General features: G+C 42.6%; 2 protein-coding genes across 3 annotated transcripts; one reads left to right on the top strand and one right to left on the bottom strand.

Annotated features, from left to right (window-relative positions):
• Positions 1-253: 253 nt before the first annotated feature.
• On the bottom strand, positions 254-3,223 carry LOC142885340 (chemokine XC receptor 1-like). The gene is made up of 2 exons (XM_076021710.1): positions 3,114-3,223; positions 254-2,859 (listed from the first exon to the last, which is right to left on the bottom strand). Exon 2 carries the CDS (start codon positions 2,833-2,835, stop codon positions 1,795-1,797), a length of 1,041 nt encoding a protein of 346 aa, XP_075877825.1. The 5' UTR covers positions 2,836-2,859; positions 3,114-3,223; the 3' UTR covers positions 254-1,794.
• Positions 3,224-4,173: 950 nt separating this feature from the next.
• Positions 4,174-19,642, top strand: fyco1b (FYVE and coiled-coil domain autophagy adaptor 1b). Of its 2 annotated transcripts, none has more exons than XM_076021714.1 (18): positions 4,174-4,259; positions 5,004-5,096; positions 5,529-5,635; positions 6,076-6,201; positions 7,432-7,538; positions 8,419-8,562; positions 10,335-10,431; positions 10,529-12,856; positions 13,212-13,304; positions 13,620-13,738; positions 13,957-14,124; positions 14,328-14,468; positions 15,258-15,466; positions 15,543-15,678; positions 16,003-16,107; positions 16,510-16,720; positions 17,432-17,541; positions 17,638-19,642. In XM_076021714.1, the coding sequence occupies exons 2-18, from the start codon at positions 5,036-5,038 to the stop codon at positions 17,711-17,713; spliced, it is 4,338 nt and encodes a 1,445-aa protein (XP_075877829.1). In that variant the 5' UTR covers positions 4,174-4,259; positions 5,004-5,035; the 3' UTR covers positions 17,714-19,642. The 2 variants fall into 2 exon arrangements, with proteins under 2 accessions (XP_075877829.1, XP_075877830.1); XM_076021715.1 differs by lacking the exon at positions 4,174-4,259 and adding an exon at positions 4,401-4,445.
• Positions 19,643-23,645: the final 4,003 nt, after the last annotated feature.

Below are 23,645 nucleotides of genomic sequence, written 5' to 3'. Positions count from 1 at the left end.
TTAAGTTTGTTCCCAGGGGGGTTGTTACTGAGTGATCAGTGAGAGCTGTCAGTGAGATATCAGTTCCTTCAACAAGGGTTAAGAACAACACGCAACAAGAACAACTTTTTTGTGCTCTTTTAAAGCGTGAGAAAAAAAAAGAAGAAAAGAAATGGGTGAACTTCCTCCTCTAATTTATGTGGAGTTAACTGAAAGGCAGAGATAGTTTGACATTAAACTTTATTTTCTTTTTACCAATAAACTTATGAGACACAGACCTGGGGCAGATTTTACTGCAAATTTGATTGATCATAAATGACACTGATCGCATAAAATTAAACTCGTACTTAAGAATGGATAGCATGCAGTACAACAAATAAAAAGTTATTGCACAGAACAAAGTGAAAAAATTAGCAACTACATATATAAAGTATTAATCTCAACATGCAGTGCAGGTTACTTACACAACACAGGGAAATATATTTCTCTAATCCCAATACAGACAAATTAAAAATAATAAAAGATCACTTTTGGAAAAAAATAATATACATGGAATACGTTATTCTTGATGTTTCGTTGATGTCCTTTCTCTCGCACATACACATATTTGGAAAGCGAAAATGTATATTTTACAAACCAACAATTAATTGTGACTTTTTGACATTTTGTTAAAAAGTCCCACGTTGGGACAGTCACCCCCTCCCCCTCCCCTCCCAACACACACACACACACACACACACACACACACGCACACACACACACACACACACACACACACACACACCTCCCTGCAAAAAATACTGTAAATCCTCAAACAACACATCACAATGTGCTGAGTTCCAGCTTTGCCTGTTGTCTCACACACTGTCAAGGGTGGAACGAGCCTGACACGTTATTTTTTATAAGTTCACTGAGAGGATGGAACTACTGAGATTATTGTCAGATGATTATTGTAAGGCAACAATGATTAAATTAATTCTGCATACAAAAAAATCTTAAAAACTACAAAGTGCAATTAAAAAAACCCTACATAAATCATAGACATCTCCCTCTATTTTCAAGTAAATACAAACATGCACATGTGTCAGAGGGGGAGAAAACATCATCAATAATAGAGACATTTTGCATTGAAACCATGAACATTTGGTAATGACGGGCCATTTGTGTGCCAGGAAAACATTCCCACAACATTTTAACACCGGCACCAATTCTGACACAAGGCGGGGTGGAATCTAGGCTCAGCCAACTTCTGAGCCTACTGTCCACATGTCGCTGCAGAAATGGACATCAGACGAGGCGACATTTCAGTAATAATGTGCTGTCCGCTCTCAGAGCGCCTGTGATTCAGTGCACTGAATCTTAGCCGACAGGAGGGGAGCATGGTTTAGCTCCCGTCAACATTTGTTTGCTTCCAGTGACGCTGCTCAACTGCTGTTGTTGGTTGAATTGGTTTCAAGTCCAAATGTAAATTTGTGTAAAAAAAAAACAACAACAACAAAACAAAACAAAACAAAAACAAATGACTTTTTATATCTATAATGAACAATGATGGAAAATTAAAAAAGTTACATTTTGACTATTTTGTAAATTTCACAGAGAAAAACTTTTTTTTTTTTTTTTTAGGGCTTATCGTGTGCCACAATTTGTCTTGCATACTAAATCCATTTGTTGTCAGTTCTATTTGTAAAATCCATTATTCTTGTAAATGCATCAACTAAACCAACAATTTAGTTGTTTTACTTTTACACATTTTGCATTTGCTTTTCTCGTTCCTCTGGTCGGAGTAACTTTATTTCATTGGCTCCTTAACTTAAGCTATATTGTGAAGTCGTCACCGCTTGTCAGTGATGTGACTGTGAGGCAGCTTTGCCTACTGCGTAAGCCGTGGTTGCTGTGCCCACTGCCCTTTAGCATTTTCTTCAGGTGGTTCTTAAATTTAACCCCGACAAAGACATAAAACACAGGGTTTAGGCAGCAGTGCGCAAAGGCAAAAAGGTGACAAACAAAGAAGGCGTTATCCTGCTGCTTCATCGTCTCACAGCTCTGTGCAACATCTTTTGAAAAAACAGCTTCTTTTGGCAGATAGTTAAATGACTGCAGCAGCAGCACGACGTTGTAAGGGCCCCAGCTCAGGAAGAAAACGACAATGAGTGCGAAAATGACTTTCAATGTTTTTACTCTTCTTCTTTGGGCAGTTGGCCGCAGCAGCCTGCAAATGATCTGTGAGTAGCAGAGTATGAATACCCCTGAAGTCGCAACAAACAGAATGTTTTGCTGGTAGATCCACCACAGGGTCCACGTATTTCTTCCCATTGTACAGTAAATACCGTCCTGGACTTCAGAGAAGATAAAGGCTGGAGTGCCAAGTCCTATACTCACTACCCAAATGATCAGAGACACCATGGCACTCCAGAAGCCTTTTGTGGACACAATGTCAGACAGGGGGTTCATCACAGCAACATAACGATGAAGTGTCATCAGGATGAGGATGATACTGCCACTGTAGAAACCAACATAGAAGATGAAACCAACCATTTTACATGTTGCTTCCCCCAAAGTCCATCCATTAATGTGGTAGTAGGCCCAGAAAGGCAGGCCAAGAGTGAAGAAGAGGTCTGACACAGCCAGGTTCAGGATCAACGTGTTGGTGAGGTTTATGGGATTTTCATACTTAAGCAGAATCACCACGACCAGGATGTTGCCAAACAGACTGACAATCACCACCAGGAAGTAGTACGCTGCCGTGAAGTATCCTCTGATGTTTGCCTCGTCTGTTCGGCGGCACAATTCATCATCATAGTCGTAGTCGTAGGAGTAATTCCACAGAGCTGGAATTGATGTTGTGACAATGGCCATCTTCCCTCAGCAAGAATTGAAGACCTAAGAGAAACAATTTGTTATTATTGTACAGGGAAAATAATGCTCAGCTCAAATTGCAGTGTTATTCAGCACTTTTTAAAAAAACGTCCTTTTGACTGCTTGGTGAACTAAGAGTTCACAAGAAAATATCTATAGGTCTACAGCTTGCATTTTAAAACCAACAATTTGAGTTTAAGTTCAAGGCAGCAAAAATACTCTTATAGGTAATACATTTGAATATACACAATACCAAAACAGTTTAGCTTTTAGCTTACCTGAATTATGTCTTAGCGCCACAAAGTGCAAACACCAGTAGTTCTTTCTGCAACGCTTACTGAAAAACTGATGTAGGATGTAGAACTTTCCTACACAACCACAAAGGTGAACAGAAAACAAACGCCCTCTTTTTTCACAAGCCACTTTAGCACATCACATTACAGTCAAGGCCACTTATATTTAAAGAGCAAAACGACAAATACATACAAAAATATATATATATATATATATATATATATATATATATATATATATATATATACATATATATATATATATATATATATATATATATACATATATATATATATATATATATATATATATATATATATATACATATATATATATAAATGCTGGGCATTGATCAATCCGGGAGTTAATCGTGATTAATATATATATATGTATATATATATATATATATATATATATATATATATATATATATATATATAGATATATAGATATAGATATAGATATATATATAGATATAGATATAGATATAGATATAGATATATATACACACACATATACAAATACATATATGTATATGTATATATACATATACAAATACATATACATGTATATATATATTTGTCTTTTTGCACTTAAAATATAAGAAGCCTCAATTATAATGTGATGTGCTAAAGTGACCTGTGAAAAAAATAGGGCATTTCTTTTCTTTTCACCTTTGTGTGTCTTTTCGTACTTATATTTGTCTTTTTACAATGTATGTATATATATATATATATATATATATATATATATATATATACATATTTCTTGCCCATTGCTGAGCATAGTGGTTGAATTCCAAAAATTCAAAAATTCAAAAATTCAAAAATTCAAAAAATTCAAATTTCAAATCAAATCTGTCTCAACCTTTCCCCAAAGTTTATTTATTTATTTATTTATTTATATTTATAAACATTTCACAAAGGAAAGACAGACATGACATATTCCTTCGGGGTTCTGTTTACTTTTTTCTCAACCAACCTTGAACAACTATTTTTACACGCCAGCATTAGCATTCGCCTATTTGTCCATGCGCCTGTCAATCGTCAACTTTCCCCGCCCCCTAGAGGACAGCAAGTTTCTGCCCTATCATCCGCAAAGTGGACATTCTGGACTATTATCCACCTCAAGTACGTGTGTCATATTGTTATTCATTTGATGTTGAGTCGCTTTGCTGTATTCACTTTGTAGGAGCTTTGCCTGTAACTATAACCTCCGCTTCAAAGAGTCGAGAAACGAGGAGGAAGTGAGAACAGGTGCATGCTTATCTGGTAGCCGTGGCAGCGCTGCTCTGGCAATTCCATGTTTACGTCCAGGTTTGCAGCGTTTATTGTCTCAATCTGAAAGGTATTACTTATGTAACCGTCACTGTAGAAGACGGCAGATACTCCTTTGCGTCGTAAAATGTGATTAGGACGCTGTCATGGCAAACTGACAGAGGTTTCACCTCCCGTGTCCATTGCGAACTTGCCTCCTGATTGCGGCTAAGTGTTGCTAACTTGGTGAGCGTCAGTAGTTTCAAGTGTCAGATAAACAAAACGTGCTTTTGTCATTTACAGAATTGTATTTCTTGGAATGCAAATCCCGTGTTTTTATGGAATAACTCAAGACTCCCCCAGGAACATTTTTATTGTGTGTTGGCATGTTGGTGACATAAATTCAGACTTTTCCGTCATTGTATTCCATTGTATTTTGTTGTTTCTGTTTACTTTATAGGCGGAGTTACCTTTTGAGAATACAGGCGTGTCCGGAAATTTAATCGACAATGTCAAATTTTTAAACCAAATATTCTGAAAACGACAATGACCCTAATAACCGTTTTTGTTTTTGTTTTTTTGTTTTTTTTTTAATTCTATTTTCATTTCCACTTGCAGAATCTCCTCAGCAGACTGCCCCTGGCTGCAACATGGCCTCTTCCTCATCAGTTGGAGATAACCAACTGCAGAGGATAATCAGAGATCTGCGTGGTAATTCAGTTGTTCACACCTTCAATTAACAAGTGCTTGTGGGGACCATGGGACCCCCGCTCAGATCAGTGGGATCAGTTCATTCCACTTTGATTCTTGGAGTAAATTCCAGTGGAACAGAATGGATAACAGCTAGTTATTTTGATGCAGAAAAAAAAAAGAGAAAGCCCATAGCCTGTAAAAGGCTGTGGTGTAGCTTGTGTCCATGTAACAGCCCTTAGGTGTTGAAGAGAAGTGCATACATGCCTATATAATGTGTGTATGTTTACAATGAGACAAACAATTGGTTATTAAATACATTTCCAAATAAATAGAAATTGCATTTTGTAGTTTCTTGACATGTTGTACATGTGTAAAACAATCATCACGCCTCTTTCCTTCATCTTTTTAAAGTGTGTGTTGGTCATGCCATGATGCTGCTGTCTCAATCAGATGCCGTGTTGGAGCTGAGTAAAGAACATCAGGAGTGTGGCGAACCCATCACCGACGACAGCACCAACCTGCACAAGTTCTTTTATAAGCTAGAATACCTACTACAGGTAAGAAAAAAAAGGATAATAAAGCCCTTGCTGCCCTCAGAGCATTTTCAGCACTTATAATAGATAAAGATGGCTTGTGATTTATCACGCGTGTATCTGTGAGATGTGACAATAGAACTTTATTAATCCCCAGTAGGGAAATTCAATTGCTCCAGCAGCCTCACAGAGACATAAAGTGACAGATGTGCGAGTTTAGACAAAAAAAAAACTGTTATTGCAAATGATATTCTTGCAATTGTGTTCATCACATAGAATTGAAAGAGAAAGAGCCCTACGTTGTCATTGTAGGCGTAGGGTTGCAAAGAAAATATTTCAGCTACAACAGTGACGGTATAAGTCAAAATTAAAATAATAATTAAAAAAAAAAAGTAACCAATAACACTGAGTAGGCGTAAATACTGATACTATAAACAAATGTGCTTATGCTTGTGTCTCTTTAGTTTGACCAGAAAGAGAAGACTACCTTCCTTGGCCAGAGGAAAGACTACTGGGATTATTTCTGCGACTGCCTGATTAAGATCAAGGGAGCTAATGATGGCATCCGTTTTGTTAAGTCCATCCCTGAGGTAATCCTCCTGTGCAACACACACTCAGTCGCCCTGGGTGCCTCGGCCGGGCAGCAAACACAAATAACCATGCCTGTAACCATGGAAGTAATCCTCAAACCCGATCGGGTACAGTAGGACTGGGCGCTGCCGCACAGACTGCTTCTCAGGCGCACCCACTGAAACACACTGGTTCTTCCTCACCTTCATGGACGTCTCTAGCGGTGAGCCGTCAGTGTAGTTTGTTGAGTCAGAAGGATTCGCTAAGTAGTTTGTAGTGCATATGACATGTTGTACCTTTAGCAGTTTTATGCCTGACTCTCGTATTACCAAAAGGTTCACGTACAAGTTATGATGTTTGGTCATACATTTTTTAGTGATTGTTAAGGTCATGTATTGCATGTATTGTTTGAGAGTTTCGAGTTGATGTTTTTTGAAACAAAAGCTTTGATTTTTAAGCTTAAAACTGTTGCATTTCAGGCTTGACTGTCTGAAGATTTTAGATTTCTTGCTGTTGATTAGAATAATTATTTCAATTTGCTTTTATCTCTAAAAGTAATTGAGTATTTGTGACTGTGACTTCCTTATAGCCGTCCTTTTGGGTGGTGAGCGTTCCCAGACTGCTATTTGTTTGAGGACTCAAAAGCAAGTTGTTTTCAAATAATCACATTTTAACACGCATTGTTATTGCCTAGGCTGCCTATTTCTGGTGTTTTTCTGTAGATCCTGTGGTGACCATCCACTGTTTTCTGATTGGTAACTAATTGCAAAAAAAAAAAAAAATGTTTTGTTTTACTGCGGTACTTTCACTCTTGTTTTACTCTTCTTGCCCGTTGTGTTTGTGTCTGTGATGTTGCCCTCCAGCTGGCGGCCTTATGGAAGACCTGCGTGGCTGTTGTCTTAGTTAAATCCCTCCATCTGTTCATGTGCACATGTAGTCTGGGGTGGAAGACATGCTGCTCACTCTACCTAAAACATCTATGCATTCATGACCTTTGGGGTGGGGAGGGGGTTTGCTGGTGTCTTTACCAACAAAGAGTCCAAAAGTGTTTTCAGTTTTGTCTTCACAGCTTGTGCCAACTGAGAAGTTTTTTTGTTTTTGACGTCACCATGTTCTGTTTTTCCCCCCCCCTAAGAAACCACATTTACAACTCTTTCAAGATATTCAGCTGAAAAACCAAGCTGTTGAGAAAAGTCATCAGATTTGGTTTTTTATGTGTGACCCGTGTGTATGTTTATGACTGTTGTCAGCTGAAAACCTCGCTGGGCAAGGGAAGAGCCTTCATCCGCTACTCTCTGGTTCATCAGCGTCTTGCCGACACACTGCAGCAGTGTCTCATCAACCACAAGGCCACAGGGTAAGGGGAGGCAACCGCACTGTGGACAGTTTCATACGTATTTGTGTTTGTTTTTTTTTACGTTCTCACCTCTTTTTTCCATTTGAATATGCTGAGTGTGCCTGAAAGTGTCATGCCTGAGGAAGTATGAACTCTCCCTTCCCGATTCAAGTTGTATTTCTGTTTTTCCATCAAAATGAAACAGCCAGAGTCCAGCCAGATCCATCCACACTTAAAGCTCACTTCCTCAAATTTTCAAGAGTGGTCAGTACAGAGATGGTCAGAGACTCGTATCCAACAAACTCACAACAAAGCTGAATGGTTCTCTATCACTTTGTGCCAAAGACACAGCAAAGCATCTGCTCCATAGATAGAACACTTTGTCAATTGCTCAAAAACCCTTTTGAGTTATTTTTGGAGCTTAAAGAAGTTTGCAGTGTGGCGCAGTGTCGTTAGTTTGCGGCTTTTATTTTGTGAGGTACAGCCCTAATTTTCCTAAAGCTTTACTCAGGCCAACGCAACAATTAGAAAAGACTATATTAGCAACAATGCTTTTCTAACATCAGACTCCAACGTCAGGCTCTTCAGGAGTCAGGTGTTCCCTTTTTTTTCTTGAATGAAGCCTGGAATTTTATATAAGTAATATATGTTACCGTACCATAACATTTAGAGTGAGCACACAATCACAAAAAAAGAACAGGATGAGTATAAAAACCGTGATTATCGCTATCGTGTTTATTTTGCTTCTTATCCTGCTGTCTCCCATATTGTGTTTGTACTATTTTGTCTCAATTTTTGCACCTCATGTTTGTGCTTTATTATTTTCTTTGCCATGTTCAGAAACTCAAGAATCTTACAGCCCAGTTTGGCGTTTCTGTTTTTGTCCCTTTTGCTTTGGTAGTGACTGGTTCTACGCTCGGAGTCCCTTCCTCAAGCCCCATCTCACCGCCGACATCATCAACAACCTTTATGAGCTCAACCAGATCCAGTTTGACGTGGCAGCCAGAGGTTACGACCTTGATGCTGATTGGCCAAACTTTGCGAGGTAATGGCTACTTTGAATAAGGCTGGTGTACACTTGTTTTCCCGCAGCCCTTTCTTTCACAGATCAAAACCAAACATCAACCTTGAAAGTTTACCAATTACTTTAAAAGTGATCAAAGAGATTTATTTTCACACAAAGAAATATTCTGTCATCCACAAAGTTGCGTGGTTGAAAAACATTTAAGTTGACGCAGTAACACATTTTTTTGTGCAGTTAATGTGAAATTGTGGTAGGGTAGATTTGGGTATTTCACAACTTTGCTTGGCACTTAATTATCTGGGCTGCACTTTCACAGCTCTTTTTTGTGTGTGTGTGTGTGTGTGTGTGTGTGTGTGTGTGTGTGTGTGTGTGTGTGTGTGTGTGTGTGTGTGTGTGTGTGTGTGTGTGTGTGTGTGTGTGTGTGTGTGTGTGTGTGTGTGTGAGAGAGAGAGATAGAGGCTGGTTGTGTGAGTGTTGATCACTATTCCTCCCATCAGCACCTCTGCCGAAAACATTTCGCTTTCTGCTCATTAATTTGCAGTGCCTCCGCAGGGAGTGGACTTTATCTCTTTTTTAGACATAATTTGTGTTGCTGTTAGGCACCACATTCTCCTAATTCTTATTTAAGTCTCCAATTATCACGCACGGCCACAACACCTACAGCGGCACACGCTATTGCCCAAGAGTCTGCTAACTTGAACAAGAGCAGAGCAATCGTCACCTGCCGTGTACGATGTTAAGCTAAAGTGTTGGCGAGAGGGTGCGCTTCACTGCAAGGGTGGTTTGGGGGAGAGGGAGCAAGGAGGTGTGCACGCGCCAAAGTTGTGGATCCAAGTGAGGATTATCTGCCACCACAGTGAGGTGTCTACTCCCAGTGAAGCACTAATGTGACTGCCACCTTGTCCGGGTGGTTGCAGAACACTTGCAGGCACAGGTCAATGGCTACTTTGGCTCAAATATAAAAGTGGGATTTATTTATTCGTGAGGCTGCGATAAGGCTTTGATATCCATCACAATGTCGCATTTATATATTGTTTGCTATTGTCTTCTTTAAATACAGACTAGCAGTCATCTTTAATACAGAGTAGATAATGACATGAGTCTGTCTTTGATGGCTCCTATGTTAGGCAACAGTCTATCCAGCTTGAAATGGACAACACAGGTCCAATAGTTATAAATGCATGCTATTATTGTGTATCATTGAACATTTTTTATATTTTCCGTTTGCTGTAGAGCAAATTATAGTGTAGATTTCATTTCCATTGAGAACTCTCAAGGAACTGAATTAATGCAATATCTACAAAACTTTTGCTCCTTTTCATCCATGATTGTCGTTTAACTTTATTCTTTCTTTATTAATATTTTCCAGTTCTGAAACATTATTTAATCAACAGATTTGTTGTTATTTAATCTCAGAATGTTTCATAGTTTGTAACAGAAACAATAACAGTTGCACTTTGGGCCACGGCTTGATTATCATTTGAGGCAAGGAACCCTGTTACTGTTTAAGGTTATCAGCATCAGAAGACATGGCTTGATTGGTAATGTTTTCATTCACTTCAATAATATTTTGCTTTTCCTGCCTTTCAAAACAAAGATACGTTTATCTATAAGCTCCATCGATAACGTTCCTCTTTTTTGCTTCATTTCCTAATTTCGGGCTGAAACTGAGCCACAGTAGTTGGTCAACCTTGTGACCATAAAGCAGCCACTTCTCTCAAGTTCTGCTTTCTTGTTGTCTGGTGTTCCTTTCTTACCTTTTATCTGCTTTTGAATGGCGTGTCTTGTCAAAGGCGAACAATAGGCTCTGCCTCGTCAGCCTTTTCCTGGAGGGCTCCCAGTCGCTGCTCCAGCGTCAACAGTCTTGTAAGCAACTACTCACACGCTCAGGTAAACACGTATTGACACAGATTAAGTACACTTGTGAAATGACTGGGTAGACTGGTTAGAAGAAGCTGATTGGGGCTCTCCTCCATTTACTGACCAGACACAGGAGATTCACCCGAATCCAGAGCTGAGTCACAGTCTTCTTGGTGAGCTGGAAGAACAGGGCGAGCCTTCCACCAACAGCAGCGCAGAGAACCTCCGCATTGAACTTGACCAGTCTGAGCTCAGACAGCGGCACCTTCAGCTGCGGGTTCAAGAGCTGGACCACGAGGCTGCTGAGCTGAAAGGTGTGGTGAAAGACCTGCAGGGCCGGCTGTCGGCAGTCCACAGAAACCAAGAAGCAGATGTTCAAACCTGTAAGGAAGCGATAAACTGTGAGCTCCAAGGCAGACTCGCGGCGGCGGACAACAAAAATATGGAGCTTCTCTCCAAGTTGGATGAAGCCCTGAAAGAAAAAGAGCAACAAGCAGCGGACTACTGCAATTCGGCCTGGAAGATCCAGGAACTGCTGGATAAACTCAAGACGGCAGAGGAGGAGAGGTTGGAGGCCAAGAGGGAGGCCGAGGACAGGGCCAGACAGTCTGAGCGCCTGTCCCAGGAACTCAAACTCAGGGAAGAGGAGTTCAAAAACAGTGAGGGGAAGCTGGCCGAAACCAAAGCCAAAGCCCATGTTGAGCGCGAGGAGGCACTCAGGCGGCTGGAGGAGCTCCAGAGTGCCATTAGTCGCATTCAGGGGGCGCTGACTTTGAAAGAGAAAGAGACGGGCAACTTGAGAGCCCAGCTCCAGGACCTGCAAGCGTCCCTGGAGTGCAGGGAACGGCAGGCGGATGAACTGAGGAGAAGACTGGAGGAGGAGAGGGAGGAGGAAGAGCAGAGATGCGGCACTGCCCACAGCTATAAGGAGGAGCTGGAGAGCCACCTTCTGGAAACGAAGAAAACACTAAAAAACAGGGAGAGGGAGTTAGCGGCCAGCTCGGAGAAAATTAAGCATTTAGAGGAGCAGCTGGAGAAGATAAACATCGAAGAAGGAAGCCTGTGCTCGAGGCTCTGCGATAATGAAGATGTGTCGTGCGATCCAAACCTCGACTACTACAAAGCCCAGTGCAGGCATCACGTCGAAGTAAATGCTCAGCTGCTCCAGACAGTCAAAAAGAACGAGGAGAGTATCGCAGAACTGACCAAGACCAGAGATGCCTTGCTGGAGCAGCTGGCTTCCCTGAGGGCTTCTGAGAAGCACCTCAGGACCAGGGCGGAGAGTGGGAAGATGTGCGTGGAGGATCGGGAGAAGAAGCTTCTGGATGAGAACCTGCACCTGGAGGAAACTGTCCAGAAGACCCTCGTCCAGAAGGAAGTGTCTGCCTCTCAGGTAAAGAAGCTGGAGTGCGAAAACAGGAAGCTCCTTGAAATGGAGTCCTCGTTCAAGAAGCAGTTAACAGCCACCCAACACGAGCTGGACGCGCTCACTGCGAAAACCGTACATCTTGAGAAAGACCTGACCAAGTCCCAGAGGGGCGAATCGGAAGCGCTTGAGAAGAAGCTGCAGGACACGGAGGCCAAACTCAGAGATCTGACTCTCAAGTGTGGCCTTCTGGAAGTCCGAGCACAGGAGCTGGAGGCCCGGGCCGCAGAGCCCCACGCCGAGAAAGGAGCGGCGGAGAGCAACGAGAAGATGCAGCACGGCCAGCGGGAGACCTCCTCGGCAGAAACCAAAGAGGCCCCGTTCAGGCTGGTCATAGCCGAGGCCCAGCTGGAGCTCAACCTGAGGGAGCTGCAGCAGCTCCGCCAGGAGGTGGTGGAGCTGAGGGCTCAGCTCCTGGTTGGAACGGAGGAGAGGGTGAAAACCCAGGCGCTGCAGGAGGTGACGGCGTCCTCCAGGGACGACCTCCGCGCCCTGGCGGAGCAACTCAAGGCCCAGGTGGAGGAGCTGAACCGCCGCCACGTGGACGAGATCCTCCGCTCCCGCGAGAGGGAGGAGGCCATCGTCCGGGAGCGCGACGGCGAGGCCCAGGCCCGGGCCGGCCTGGCCACGGAGGTGACGGCCTCCCGGGAGGAGCTCAACAAAGCCAAGCAGCGCTACGACGCCCTGTGCCTGGAGCACAGCGACGCCAGGGAGGCCCTCCACCGAGCCAACACCGAGACGGCAGAACTCGGCGTCCACGTGTGCATGCTGACCGCCGAGAACGAGGAGGCCCGCCTCCGCTGGGAGGGCCTGTCGACACGGCTGCAGGAGCTGGAGGAGGAGGCCACCCGGGAGGCCGAGAGGCTGAACGCCTCCATGGAGGAGCTGAGGCAGGAGAACCAGAGGCTGCTCGGCCAGCACCACCAGGAGGCCCGTTTGTCGGAGGCCAAGCAGGAGCTGCAGGAGGAGGTCCAGGCTCTGCGCTTCCAACTCAGCAGCCAAACCATTGACCACAGCGGCCAACTTCAGGTGAGTCACCCAGCGTGAGAAATCTCGTATGCACTAGTGTGCTCATCTCACCCTGTCACACTATGCTCGATTTAGCCGAGCAGCTCTCGGAAAAGAGAAGTTACTGCGCTGGCATGTTTTTTCCTCAGAATCTCTTGTTGTTTCTTTGAATGCATGACTGCACCGGTCATATTTGTGTAATAAATGTGTGCAAATGCAATGAGGCAACATTTACAACACCCAGATTTTCCCTAAAGTCCAAAAGCACCTTCTTCAATCACTGGACAGGGCTATTTGAGTGGTTAACAATTGGATGTTTAAAAAGCCTGCAAACCATTTCAGTGTCTGTTTTGTGTGCGTGCGTTGGTTTATCCAGACAGTGAATCAAGAGTCACAGGAAGTGAAACTGCAGCTGAAGACCGAGCAGGAGAGAGCATCTGACCTGCTGAGCAAACTCAAAGAGCTTGAGGTAAAAGCACACCCCTCTTTTCCCTTCGAGCCTTCTGGTCAACAGTAATCAGGTTGTTCTGGAAACATTTCCCATACAAGTACCCAAGTACCTGACATTTTAGTGACGTGGTTGAATTAATAACTCCAGCGTGCAAAATAAGAAAACAAAACGATGTAAAAAGATTACATGGCCTGTGACTGTGTGTGTGCATATAAAGCTGCAGATAACCATAAATCAGGTATATGGGTAAATAAAGTATCGCTAACATGCCGGTCACAGGCTTAATTTACAGAGAAGCAGAAATAATGTCTTGCTTTGCGGTGGTGACTGCAGGCGGGGAATCGGAGATATTGCCAACAGATTGAGGAGCAAAACATCCAGATGGTCGAGTCTGTAAATCTTATCCGGCAGAAAGAAGAAGAGATAATCCATCTGAAGGGGAATTTATCAAGGTGAGATACAGTATTCATAATCACACATTCTGGACCAAATTAGATCTCTGTGAAACAATGTTTGCTTTATATTCCGCGTGTCCGGTCTCGGAATTTGCTTCAGCGCTTTTCCCTTTGCTTTGAAGTTGAAGCGTGACACAGACACACGCTGTGCTTCGCACTCCGCAAACAAATCTTTTTTTTTTTTTACCCCCCTGTGTGCATATGTACATGTGCAGGTGTGAAGAAGCTCGGGCGGTGGCCGAACGGGCCTCCCAGGAGATGAGCGAGAACCTGCGCAGGATCACGCAGGACAAGCAGAGCTACGATCTTCGGACAGCCGCAGAGCTCGACGATCTTTACCGCACCAAAATCAATCTGGAGGAGCGGCTGGTGGAGTTAATCAGGTAGAAATTTACATATATACAAGCATAAGTATCAGCTTCCTTGTTACCCCCAGACTTTCTGTTTCATTCCAAATGCTTAACATCGGTTCCAAATGGCTACATATTAAACCCACCTCGACTGCAGAATCAGCAGCAGGGTGTGATTATTAATTATCAATTTATTGACCGCCTGTGCAAACATGTACAAACGTTGCTTCTGGTAGGGAGAAGGACGAGCTCTGGCAGAAGACCGACGCCCTGGAGTTTGAGCAGAAGCTGCGGGACGAGGAGACGGAGAGGGACGTCAACTTCTGCGTGAGCTGCAACAGTCAGTTCAGCTGGTGGCTCCGCAAGCACAGCTGCAGGTCAGACGGCTCTCTCTGCTCGGGTGTCAGTTTGTGGCTCTCCATTTAAAATGCACCCGTGACGTAAAACAGTTGATCGAATGTAAATGTCTGTGTGTATGCATAAAAATATAAAATGCTAAATATTCATAAAATCATTAAAAATAACAAAAATAATTGAAAATATGTTTTTGAATTATTATGAAAAAACAGTAATGTATTATGACTGTGACTGTTTTGCCATTGCCGCTGTTGTTCCAGTTTCTAGTATATATGCAAATAAGAACTCCTCGTGTGCTTGATCTACTGATATTAATTATATCTTAATAACTTCTCCCATTTTTCTCATCCATAATCATAAAATTATCTTTTTAAAAAAAAATCAAGAAATGCTGTTGTGCACATTTCAAAGCTGTTTATGTCTAACCAACAACAAAAACACAAATTAAAAACATCTGGAAGGACTAAAATGAATAAGCAAGGTGAAACCAAAGCTTGGTTTCAAAGTAAAATGCTTCTCTGATTCTATCGAGGCAGCACTTTTATTTCATTTGTGAGTTTTTTTTTTTAATGAGCTTATCATCAAACGTATTTGTCGTGCAATACTGACTGACAAACTGCAAAGATTATGTCATTACTTTCTAAATTAAGGCTGCATTGAACCAAAACCTGAATATCTATGCATGGCATCATTATTCTAAGTTTGGAAGCTTCTGTTTTAGCATTTATTTATTTGATTTTTCTAGTTTTCTTGACATATGAAACCACATGAGCGAGTTTCACTCACATCACATAATGTCTCATTTCCAGGCTGTGTGGGCGTCCCTTCTGCTACTACTGCTGCAGTAACACAGTGAGCACCCAGCAGGGCGGCAACAGGGAGCGCTGCTGCCTGGACTGCTACAACCAGCATAGTGCAGTGGTAGAGCGCCACCCGCAGGAGGAAGTGGTTAGCAGCACACCTGGGACGCCGTTCAGTCGTTTGCTACAGGCTGGCCGAGCTCTATCCAGTGCTTCAGGTTACAAAACACGCACGTGCACTGTAATTCTCAACTGGAGTCTGAAATCCAAACGGAAGAGATGTTGTTGTCCTAGGAGCTGACGAGGGCGACAAGGTGGAGGACGGTGTGTTTGACATCATCACAGAGGAGGAAGTGAGCGGCGTCTATGACAGCGACTCCTTCGCTACAGCTCGCTCTCCCGGATACGGGCAGCAGGGGGCAGCACAGATGTAAGTATCGTCTGTGGGTGGGTGTGTGACGTGGTCGTGGGGAGAAATGGAAGAGAAATCAGGGTGTTACAAGTAACTGGTGTGACACATTTTCCCGCCTCAGTCATCGCCTTTTCTGCAACAGAAATTCAGGTGTATTATTTTTTTTTTTGACTAGAAATCAGGATTGCTTTTTTCTAAAATTCATCTTTCTTTCATAGTTTATTTTACCTTTATTTACCTGTTGCCGGTCATTTTTTGTGGGGAAATTACAAGCCTTTGTGTTGCCATAAATCTTCACACGATGCCACGGATTACATGCAATGAACCCGTCCTCCCCATTAGGAACAGCAGTGCCAGCACAGGAGACGTCACGTCAGAAGACACTGAGGACCTGAGTGCTGCAGTGCAGGATGCAGAGATCTGCCTGCTCAAGTCTGGAGAGCTCACGTAGGTTTCTCGCACTCCGTTTCCATGGAGATTCGGCTCGCAAACAATCAGAAAACACTCCGCTGGTTCTGCTTTTAAAGAGCAGATGCTTTTCTTTTTTTTTTTCTTTGTTCTTCGAGTTGCGTTGATCTTCCTCCTCCAGCAGTGAGAAGTAAGAAGTGCACAGCAGTTATGTAGTATAATATCCCAACGCTGCTGTACATATTGGAGCTTTCTTACACACAGCTGTTAAAGTGATGTAAGAGAAAGACTAATGTCCTTTAAGTGCTGTATGAGTTTATATATTGACAAAACCCAACAATTGAATCCAATAGCTACATTTTCCTAAACAGGCAAGACATCAAACAGTAGAGCTGAAGCATCTTCTCATGCACGTGTACTCTGCTCTCTCTCCTCTTGCAGAACGTCTGTAAGCTTCACGGTGAACGACATCTCAGGGTTCGGTGACAGCTCCCGGGAGCTTTTCATCAAGTCCAGCTGTTACAGCACCATCCCCATCACCATGAGTGCTCCGGGTCCCACTGTCAGCTGGACGTTCACCTCCGAGCCCAAGAGCATCTCCTTCAGCGTGGTCTACAGAGAGAGCGCAGACACGCCGCTGGAGCAGGCCAAGGTCAGGACTCGCTGCATCCTCAACTGGATTTGCTTCAAGTAAAATTTAAGTGGAGGTGTGAGATGATATGTAAGACTAGTCACTGTTTCAAATGGGTGCGCGTGTTGCGACAAATTCTTCTCAGCAGGGAGCAAATTGTGTTTTTCTTTATAGTAAAAAATTAAACTAAAGTTAAAGCCATATGCAGTAGTGGGGTAAAGGTTTTCTGACACACTTAAGTTTTTACAGAATCTAAACTATTATTATGAAATATTTGCAGGGAGAAAAAAAAATTGAAAGCTGTTGTTGCATCTGACTGACATAAACAAAGCTTTTTATTTATTTATTTTTTGTTGAGTTGAAGAAACAACCAATGTTTTGTCAGTTTTGACCTGGTTAAAGCAGTGCACCTGCTGAAGGGAGCGAGTGGGCTTGGGGTCACTGAACTGAAAGAAATTGCACTAAATCGCACTTGCAGTATATTAAAAAATGCAGGGGTGTCTAAAATCCTTATTTTCCACCGCTGTATCCGGATTACAGATTACTTTCATAGACCAAGTCCATTTGCAAGATTCAAGATTCAAAGTGTTTATGGTCACGTGCAGCCAGACAAAAGAAGTTTCTCTGTGCATTGAATTTATTTCTTTGCTGTCCACACTGATGCTGAGTTAAAATAGATACACAGTGTCGTGTATTTCTGTAATGTAAACACAAATGCGTTGCGCCCTACAGGTTTTGATCCCGCTGACTCGCTGCAACTCTCACAAGGAGACCATCCAAGGGGAGCTGAACGTGCGAAACGCGGGAGAATACACGCTCGTCTTTGACAACTCCTTTTCCAGGTCAGTGGCTTGGAGATGATCTGTCGACATAGACCTGGACTGGATCAGGTGGCAGCAAATGCAAATCAACACTCCTATGTCTCTAATGTCAACCAGGTTCATCTCCAAGAAAGTGCTGTATCATCTGAGTCTGGACAAGCCGGTGGTCTACGACGGGTCCGACCTCCTCTGACTGTGACGTTGCAAGAGGCGCAGCGTTTTGTTAAAACTGACTCTGGGGCCAGAGGGCGTCGACGTTGAGCAACAGCAGGAAAAAGGTTACAACATTTTAGGAACGCCTCTCCTCCGCTCGCTGTCTGATTGCGATGCGTCGCAGCAGCGGTTGAATCTTGATCACACTGCAGCTGAGGAGCAAGAGGCGGTGTTCCGCTGGCGAACCGTGAGCGGGCGCTACCTTTTTCAGAAAGTGTGACGGTACAATGTAGCAGTTAGTTCAGCAAAGTGAGGTCGTACGGCCGAAAAACGCGATGGCCGCCGTTGGTGTAAATGTGAGGAAGGTCTCCTTTTGCAACAAGCTGTGCTATTTGAAGTTGCGTTTTACCCGTTTCCTCGTTTGTATTTTCAGTCTAAAAGAGAAAATAAAAACACTGACACAGAAATCGCACGCAGCATTACAAGGAAACCACTCAAAATGCTAAAGTAGGTCCGCACTAGTGGGAAATAATGTTTATCATAACGGACACTACTGACTTGCACAGCGAGTGGCAGGGTCATAAAACATGACAATAAAGTGCAGTATAAGTGATCCAATTGTGGGGTTTTCACATAATTCACACCCATTTTACCGAAATACTAACAAACATGTCGAGAAGCAAGATACATGTGATGGGGATTTAGCTGTTACTATAAAGTTTACATGGTTTAAAGTTCATTTTAGTTGCCTAAGCAAAGGGTACCCTGACCCAGTTTGTTTTACTAGTTCTATTGTGTGATGTAAGCCAATCGTTTAGTGTAACTTACTTTTTAAATTGATGTTTTATTCTTAGCATTTATTTAAAGATAGAGAACCAGTGAGGAAGGACCTGTAAGAGAAACAGAGTATTTTACAGTGTTACTTAGCTTTGTTGCCTTTTCAGCTGTCACATCTGACAAGCATGAATAACTATGCCATGTTGCAATCACCATCAATCACACGCAGGAGAAGCCGGACTGTTGTGAAAGCTGCAATCAAACCTTTGCGTCATTTGAGTTCGAATTGATCCTCAGGAAACCAGCTGTGACTCCTGTTTTTTTCGTTAGTGCTCTTAAGAAGGGAGGCCAACATTATTGTGCATGTACAAAAAAGTCTTCCTCTTCCATTGACGGTTAGGGTGGACAAATTCAGTGCTTTAAAACTTTAATCTGTTGCGCTTTAACATTTGAAGGATTTGTCTGACATGCAAAGCATTTAGCAAGGGAAGATTATGGAGTCGTAATGAGAACATTTCCTTCATGGACTCCTTTTAGAGATTTCATTTTTCACTTAAAGCAGTGTCATTTTCCTACAGAATTACTATAAAATTCAACATATAGATTTTAAAAACAACACATATTTCAGTCGTTTGAAAAGTTCTTTTTTTTTTTTTTTTTTACTTAAAGGCTATAATGTTGAAATTGATCTTTACTCACCACTCCATTGATTTATTGACTTGAATTTGAAATGAGTTTTAAAAACAATTCATAATGTCTTCCACTGCTTCTAACCATTTTTCATCTCCAACGTCGATCATGAAGTTTGAAGATTCAATGTATGAATTGTATTTTTATACTGAAGAAGTGATGTATTGCCAAATATACTTGGAGGGATTCGTCGACTTTATTGCGTCTATTTTACAAGAAATGCAACATGGCGGCTGGATATTGCACTTTTGAAATGGCTTTCTGTTAGTCTGCATCTCATGAGCCTGTGTGCCACCTAAAGAATGTTTTTTCTAGTCCTTTTATTTGTATTTAGTGACTGTGACTCTAGGTGTTGGACTGCTGCTGGACTGGTTGGTGGGAAGCTATCACTCTCTGACTGGTGGTGGACATATGTTCTATTCTAAAAGAATTTACATCATGAAGATTTATAATGGAAAAGATTTAAGATGTGAATAAATAAATAATGATTGTGTGAAACTGACCACAGTTGGCAACTCCATTTTTTCCCACTAGCAACTTTCGGACAGTGTATTGTTCACATTCCAAATAGTTTGTTCTTTCACCTGTTTAGCCTAAGAGCAAGCTTCACATTGTGGCTTGCTGTGATGCACTGCAGTGTTTAACTTGACTGTTGCCAAAGCCAGTCAGGAAAAAAAAAACTAAACTAATCTTTTACACATGAGAAAAGCTTCCAGTGTGTTCTTTCTTCTTGCAGTGTCAAAATGTCATCCAGTTCTAAAAACAGTTACTCCTGCAATGTGTACGCAAATTGCCTCTGCGGCGGCTAAGCTAGCAGTCCTCCCTTCCTTGTCTTCTTCTGGGGCTTGCAATGGCTGTTGCTTCCTGGTTTGACCAAAGTAATTCAAGACTCTCTTTATTGGAGGCTGGAAAGATGGTTGACCAAGATTTCAGAGTTGTCTCTGCAATATCCACCGATAGACACGAGTTGATGCACAAGTTAGAAATAGGCTAAATGCTTTGCTGTCTGCTCTTGTGCTGCGCTTTTCCTCCCTTCCTGTTGTAAACTTAGTGCACCAAGAAAAAGCTGCTGAGAGGTAACGTATTATTCTCTAATTTTCCCTTATTTTGTTATTTAAAGTGCATGTCCTCGACAACGTGTTGTTCTTGCACCGGGTCCGTCTGAGAGAGTGTTTATGTCGCCGAGGCCATTCTCCCCTTCTCAAGGTTAATGATCTCATTGTAAATCATGTCACATTCTCCTCCTCCTCCTCCTCCATGGCTCTTCTCTCTCCTGTCCTGCCTCCTGCCCACCACCGTCGCACTGCACACGTGTGAACTGGCGTGTGCCGGGCCAGGCCTGCTTGTTTATAGGCACGAGTGCACCTTGAATGTTAATGAGCAACGTGAAGCGTGCAAACGTGTTATCAATTCACAGATGGGAATATTCACACTTGTAAATCTGCAAAAGTAAATACTTAAAAAAAAAAATAAATAAATAAAGTGCGTCCCAGTCTAAAAGGCTCTGCTCAATATTCCCATCCAGCACCTGGAGGCCTTGGAAACATGAAAGCGTCTCTTCCTCTGACCACCAGTGTTGCCCGTCGCATGAATTTGTGATCCGCTCCGCGTCGAAGTTGTGAGACGGTGGGCTGCCTTGGGTTCCTCTCACAGAGAAGCTCCGCCTGATGCGTCAGTCATGCCGCATTTGTCCACGTTACCTGGAACATGTCATGAGTCATTGGTTAGAAGTGCTTTTGCATAAAGCGGCGTGCTCCTCACCGAGAGAGAGAGAGAGAGAGAGAGAGAGAGAGAGAGAGAGAGAGAGAGAGAGAGAGAGAGAGAGAGAGAGAGAGAGAGAGAGAGAGAGAGAGAGAGAGAGAGAGAGAGAGAGAGAGAGAGAGAGAGAGAGAGAGAGAGAGAGAATATGATTTGCACTGTGTAATTTGCAATGAAAGGTGTGATAACCTGCTCTGTGCTCTGGAACACTATCTGAAAAGCTGCCAAGTGACACTCAATAATGTAGTCTTTTTAAAGAGAAAGAAAAACCTAGTGTGACTTCAGCGGATTTTCATGCAGTCATTATAAAGGATTACAACAGAAGCCATTAAAGGCTCCACATTATACCAATTCTCTTTTCATCCTGGAGTCCAGTGGAGCTGCCTCACACCATTATTTTGCAATTATAAAAAGAGAAAAGGAAAAACCCTCAAGATCTTTAGACAGCAGCATATTTGGCCGTCTAGGAAAACTACTCAGTTTACACTTCCAGCTAGAACTGAGATTTTTGATGAGACTTTTGGGAACAGACGAAAACAAATCTTACGACCAGGGCCTACAATGTTCTGGCAAGACCGAGGTAACAAGGGGCGACTATTCAGGCTATTTTTTTGTCAAACGGCTTCACTTAATGGAGATGCAGTGGTTTTACAACAATGTAAACATTTCAATATTTTCTCATGTCCACATCTGTAAATTTGGCCTGTGCCCTCTGTGACATCATAGAGGGATGATATCTAGGACCGTGTGCTGTAGCCAGGGATGCATTCCCAGAACTGTATACCGGACTTCCAGCACTCCGGTGCGTCAATGTTTCTCAGTGGTCGCTTGAAGTACTGTAGCAAAAAGTCCCAGTCAGCACAACAAGCAGTTTTCCTGTAGACGTGGTACAAAGTCATGGTTCATAACAAATCCTTCTGTTGTATCATTTCTATCTGTAGCAGTGGACTTCTAATCTGTCTAAAAAAATATTCCAGACGATTTCCAGTGTGCGGCCTATGGGCAACAATAACCGCAATAAAGAAATAAACACCTGTGAAATGGCTGACAGGACACCTTTGACCTGAAACCTATAGTTCATAATAAATCTTTCTGTTGTAGATTTTTGAGTCATGAACTTCTAATCTTTCAAAAAAAAAAAAAAAAGAAAAAAAAAAAAATAATAAATATATATATATATATATATATATATGTGTGTGTGTGTGTGTGTGTGTGTGTGTGTGTGTGTGTATATATATGTATATGTATATATATATATATATATATATATATGTATATGTGTGTATATATATATATATATATATATATATATATATATATGTATATATATATATATATATATATATATATATATATATATATATATATATATATATATACATATACATACATAAAATATAAAATCACCAAAAAGAGTTTGTTCCCAGCGTGACATCCCAGTGTCACACGTGCGGTGTCTTGCCTCGTTCTGAATGGCTGATTGGTTGTGTCCTGGTGCATCATGTGTGTTACGGAGGCACTGCTGCTACTATATGCTCTATAGGCCACATAATGTAGAAGAAATCAGAAAGCCACTGAAATTTTTAACATATGTTTAAAAACACTTGTTGAATGAAGTTTGCGTCCTAAGAGACCTTCATCAATTTTTTTTTGTATTTGCCCCCTGTAAAGAGACCATGAACTTGAAAGACACTTTACCAAAAGCCTCCCTTCCTATTTCTGTGGCCGCCGACGCAACATTTTGTCTCCGCGTCTGCGCGTGCTTGGCTGAAGGACACGCACATTTCTGGAGTCTGTGACTGCACAAGCTGCACCGCAGTTACGGCCGAAGAGATGTGAACGCCTTGTGCTCGGGGCTCCAGCATCTCCACGTGGCAACATGCGTGGCAGCTTCTCCTCCCCACCCACGCTGCCGGAGCTCGTTTCTATTTAAGGTTGAGCTCAGACACCTAAGCATAACGTGTGCCGGTGTGACACTGAATTAGCATAACTGAATAAAGATGGGTCACTGTGACTTGGCAGCCTCTCTGTGTAATAGAGGGCACCGTTATGAACTTGGCACTGTGTGTGCGTGTATGTGTGCATGTGTGTGCGTGTGAGTGAGTGAGTGAGTGAAGGAGAATGAACCTCCATCTGCTCCATTACTGCATGTGCACGTTTTCCCTCTCAGGACAGTTTGTCTCCTGCAGCTCTGCAGCCTCCCTGCAGTGACAGTCATGTCATCCTGCACTCGGACGCTTTGCTCCTGTCATATAAAGTTGCACCCTGGCTGTCAGGGCTCCCGTCAGGGCGGAACCCTCCATCATCCCGAGCGAGTGGCCTGTCCAAGGCCTATGAGCGCACAGTGAGAAACCTTGTTCTGTTGGCTGCTTCCACTTCTTCCGCCACCTCAGAGGCTCCTACTGATCCTGCGTCTTGAGAGTTGGACTGTATTTGTTTTCTGCATAAAGATTCTCTGCATGCTTTTGCATCTCCATTTGCGCTGTTGTTGCCACAAGTATCAGATGGCAGTGAGATGTGTGTTTTGTTTTATTTTTTGTGGACTTTTTCTCATCTGCTTTTGTCGTATTTGTTGTTTCGGCCCCCCTGTGGCACTCAATAGGAGCAGGGTGATCATTAACAGGAGCAGCTTTACAGCTTTCTGTGCTAACGTACAACGTATGCAGCTAAGATATATTTCCCAGTTCTTTTCCATTTCTCAATTGGTCTGCCCGCAAATCCCGGCCATCGCAGACTAAACAGACAGA

This window comes from Nelusetta ayraudi, unplaced genomic scaffold, assembly GCF_046127955.1.
Source record: "Nelusetta ayraudi isolate G7.1 ecotype Tasmania unplaced genomic scaffold, CSIRO-AGI_Nayr_v1 ptg000011l, whole genome shotgun sequence".
Taxonomy (NCBI): Eukaryota; Metazoa; Chordata; class Actinopteri; order Tetraodontiformes; family Monacanthidae; genus Nelusetta; species Nelusetta ayraudi.
This window is presented reverse-complemented; position numbering and strand designations above follow the sequence as displayed.

Bases quoted from the DNA above. Each gene is read 5' to 3' on its own strand.
- LOC142885340 (XM_076021710.1), bottom strand. From the start codon at position 2,835: ATGGCCATTGTCACAACATCAATTCCAGCTCTGTGGAATTACTCCTAC.
- fyco1b (XM_076021714.1), top strand. From the start codon at position 5,036: ATGGCCTCTTCCTCATCAGTTGGAGATAACCAACTGCAGAGGATAATC. The intron at 13,739-13,956 runs GTGAGATACAGT...GTACATGTGCAG, and splicing joins CTGAAGGGGAATTTATCAAG to GTGTGAAGAAGCTCGGGCGG. The intron at 17,542-17,637 runs GTCAGTGGCTTG...AATGTCAACCAG, and splicing joins TTTGACAACTCCTTTTCCAG to GTTCATCTCCAAGAAAGTGC.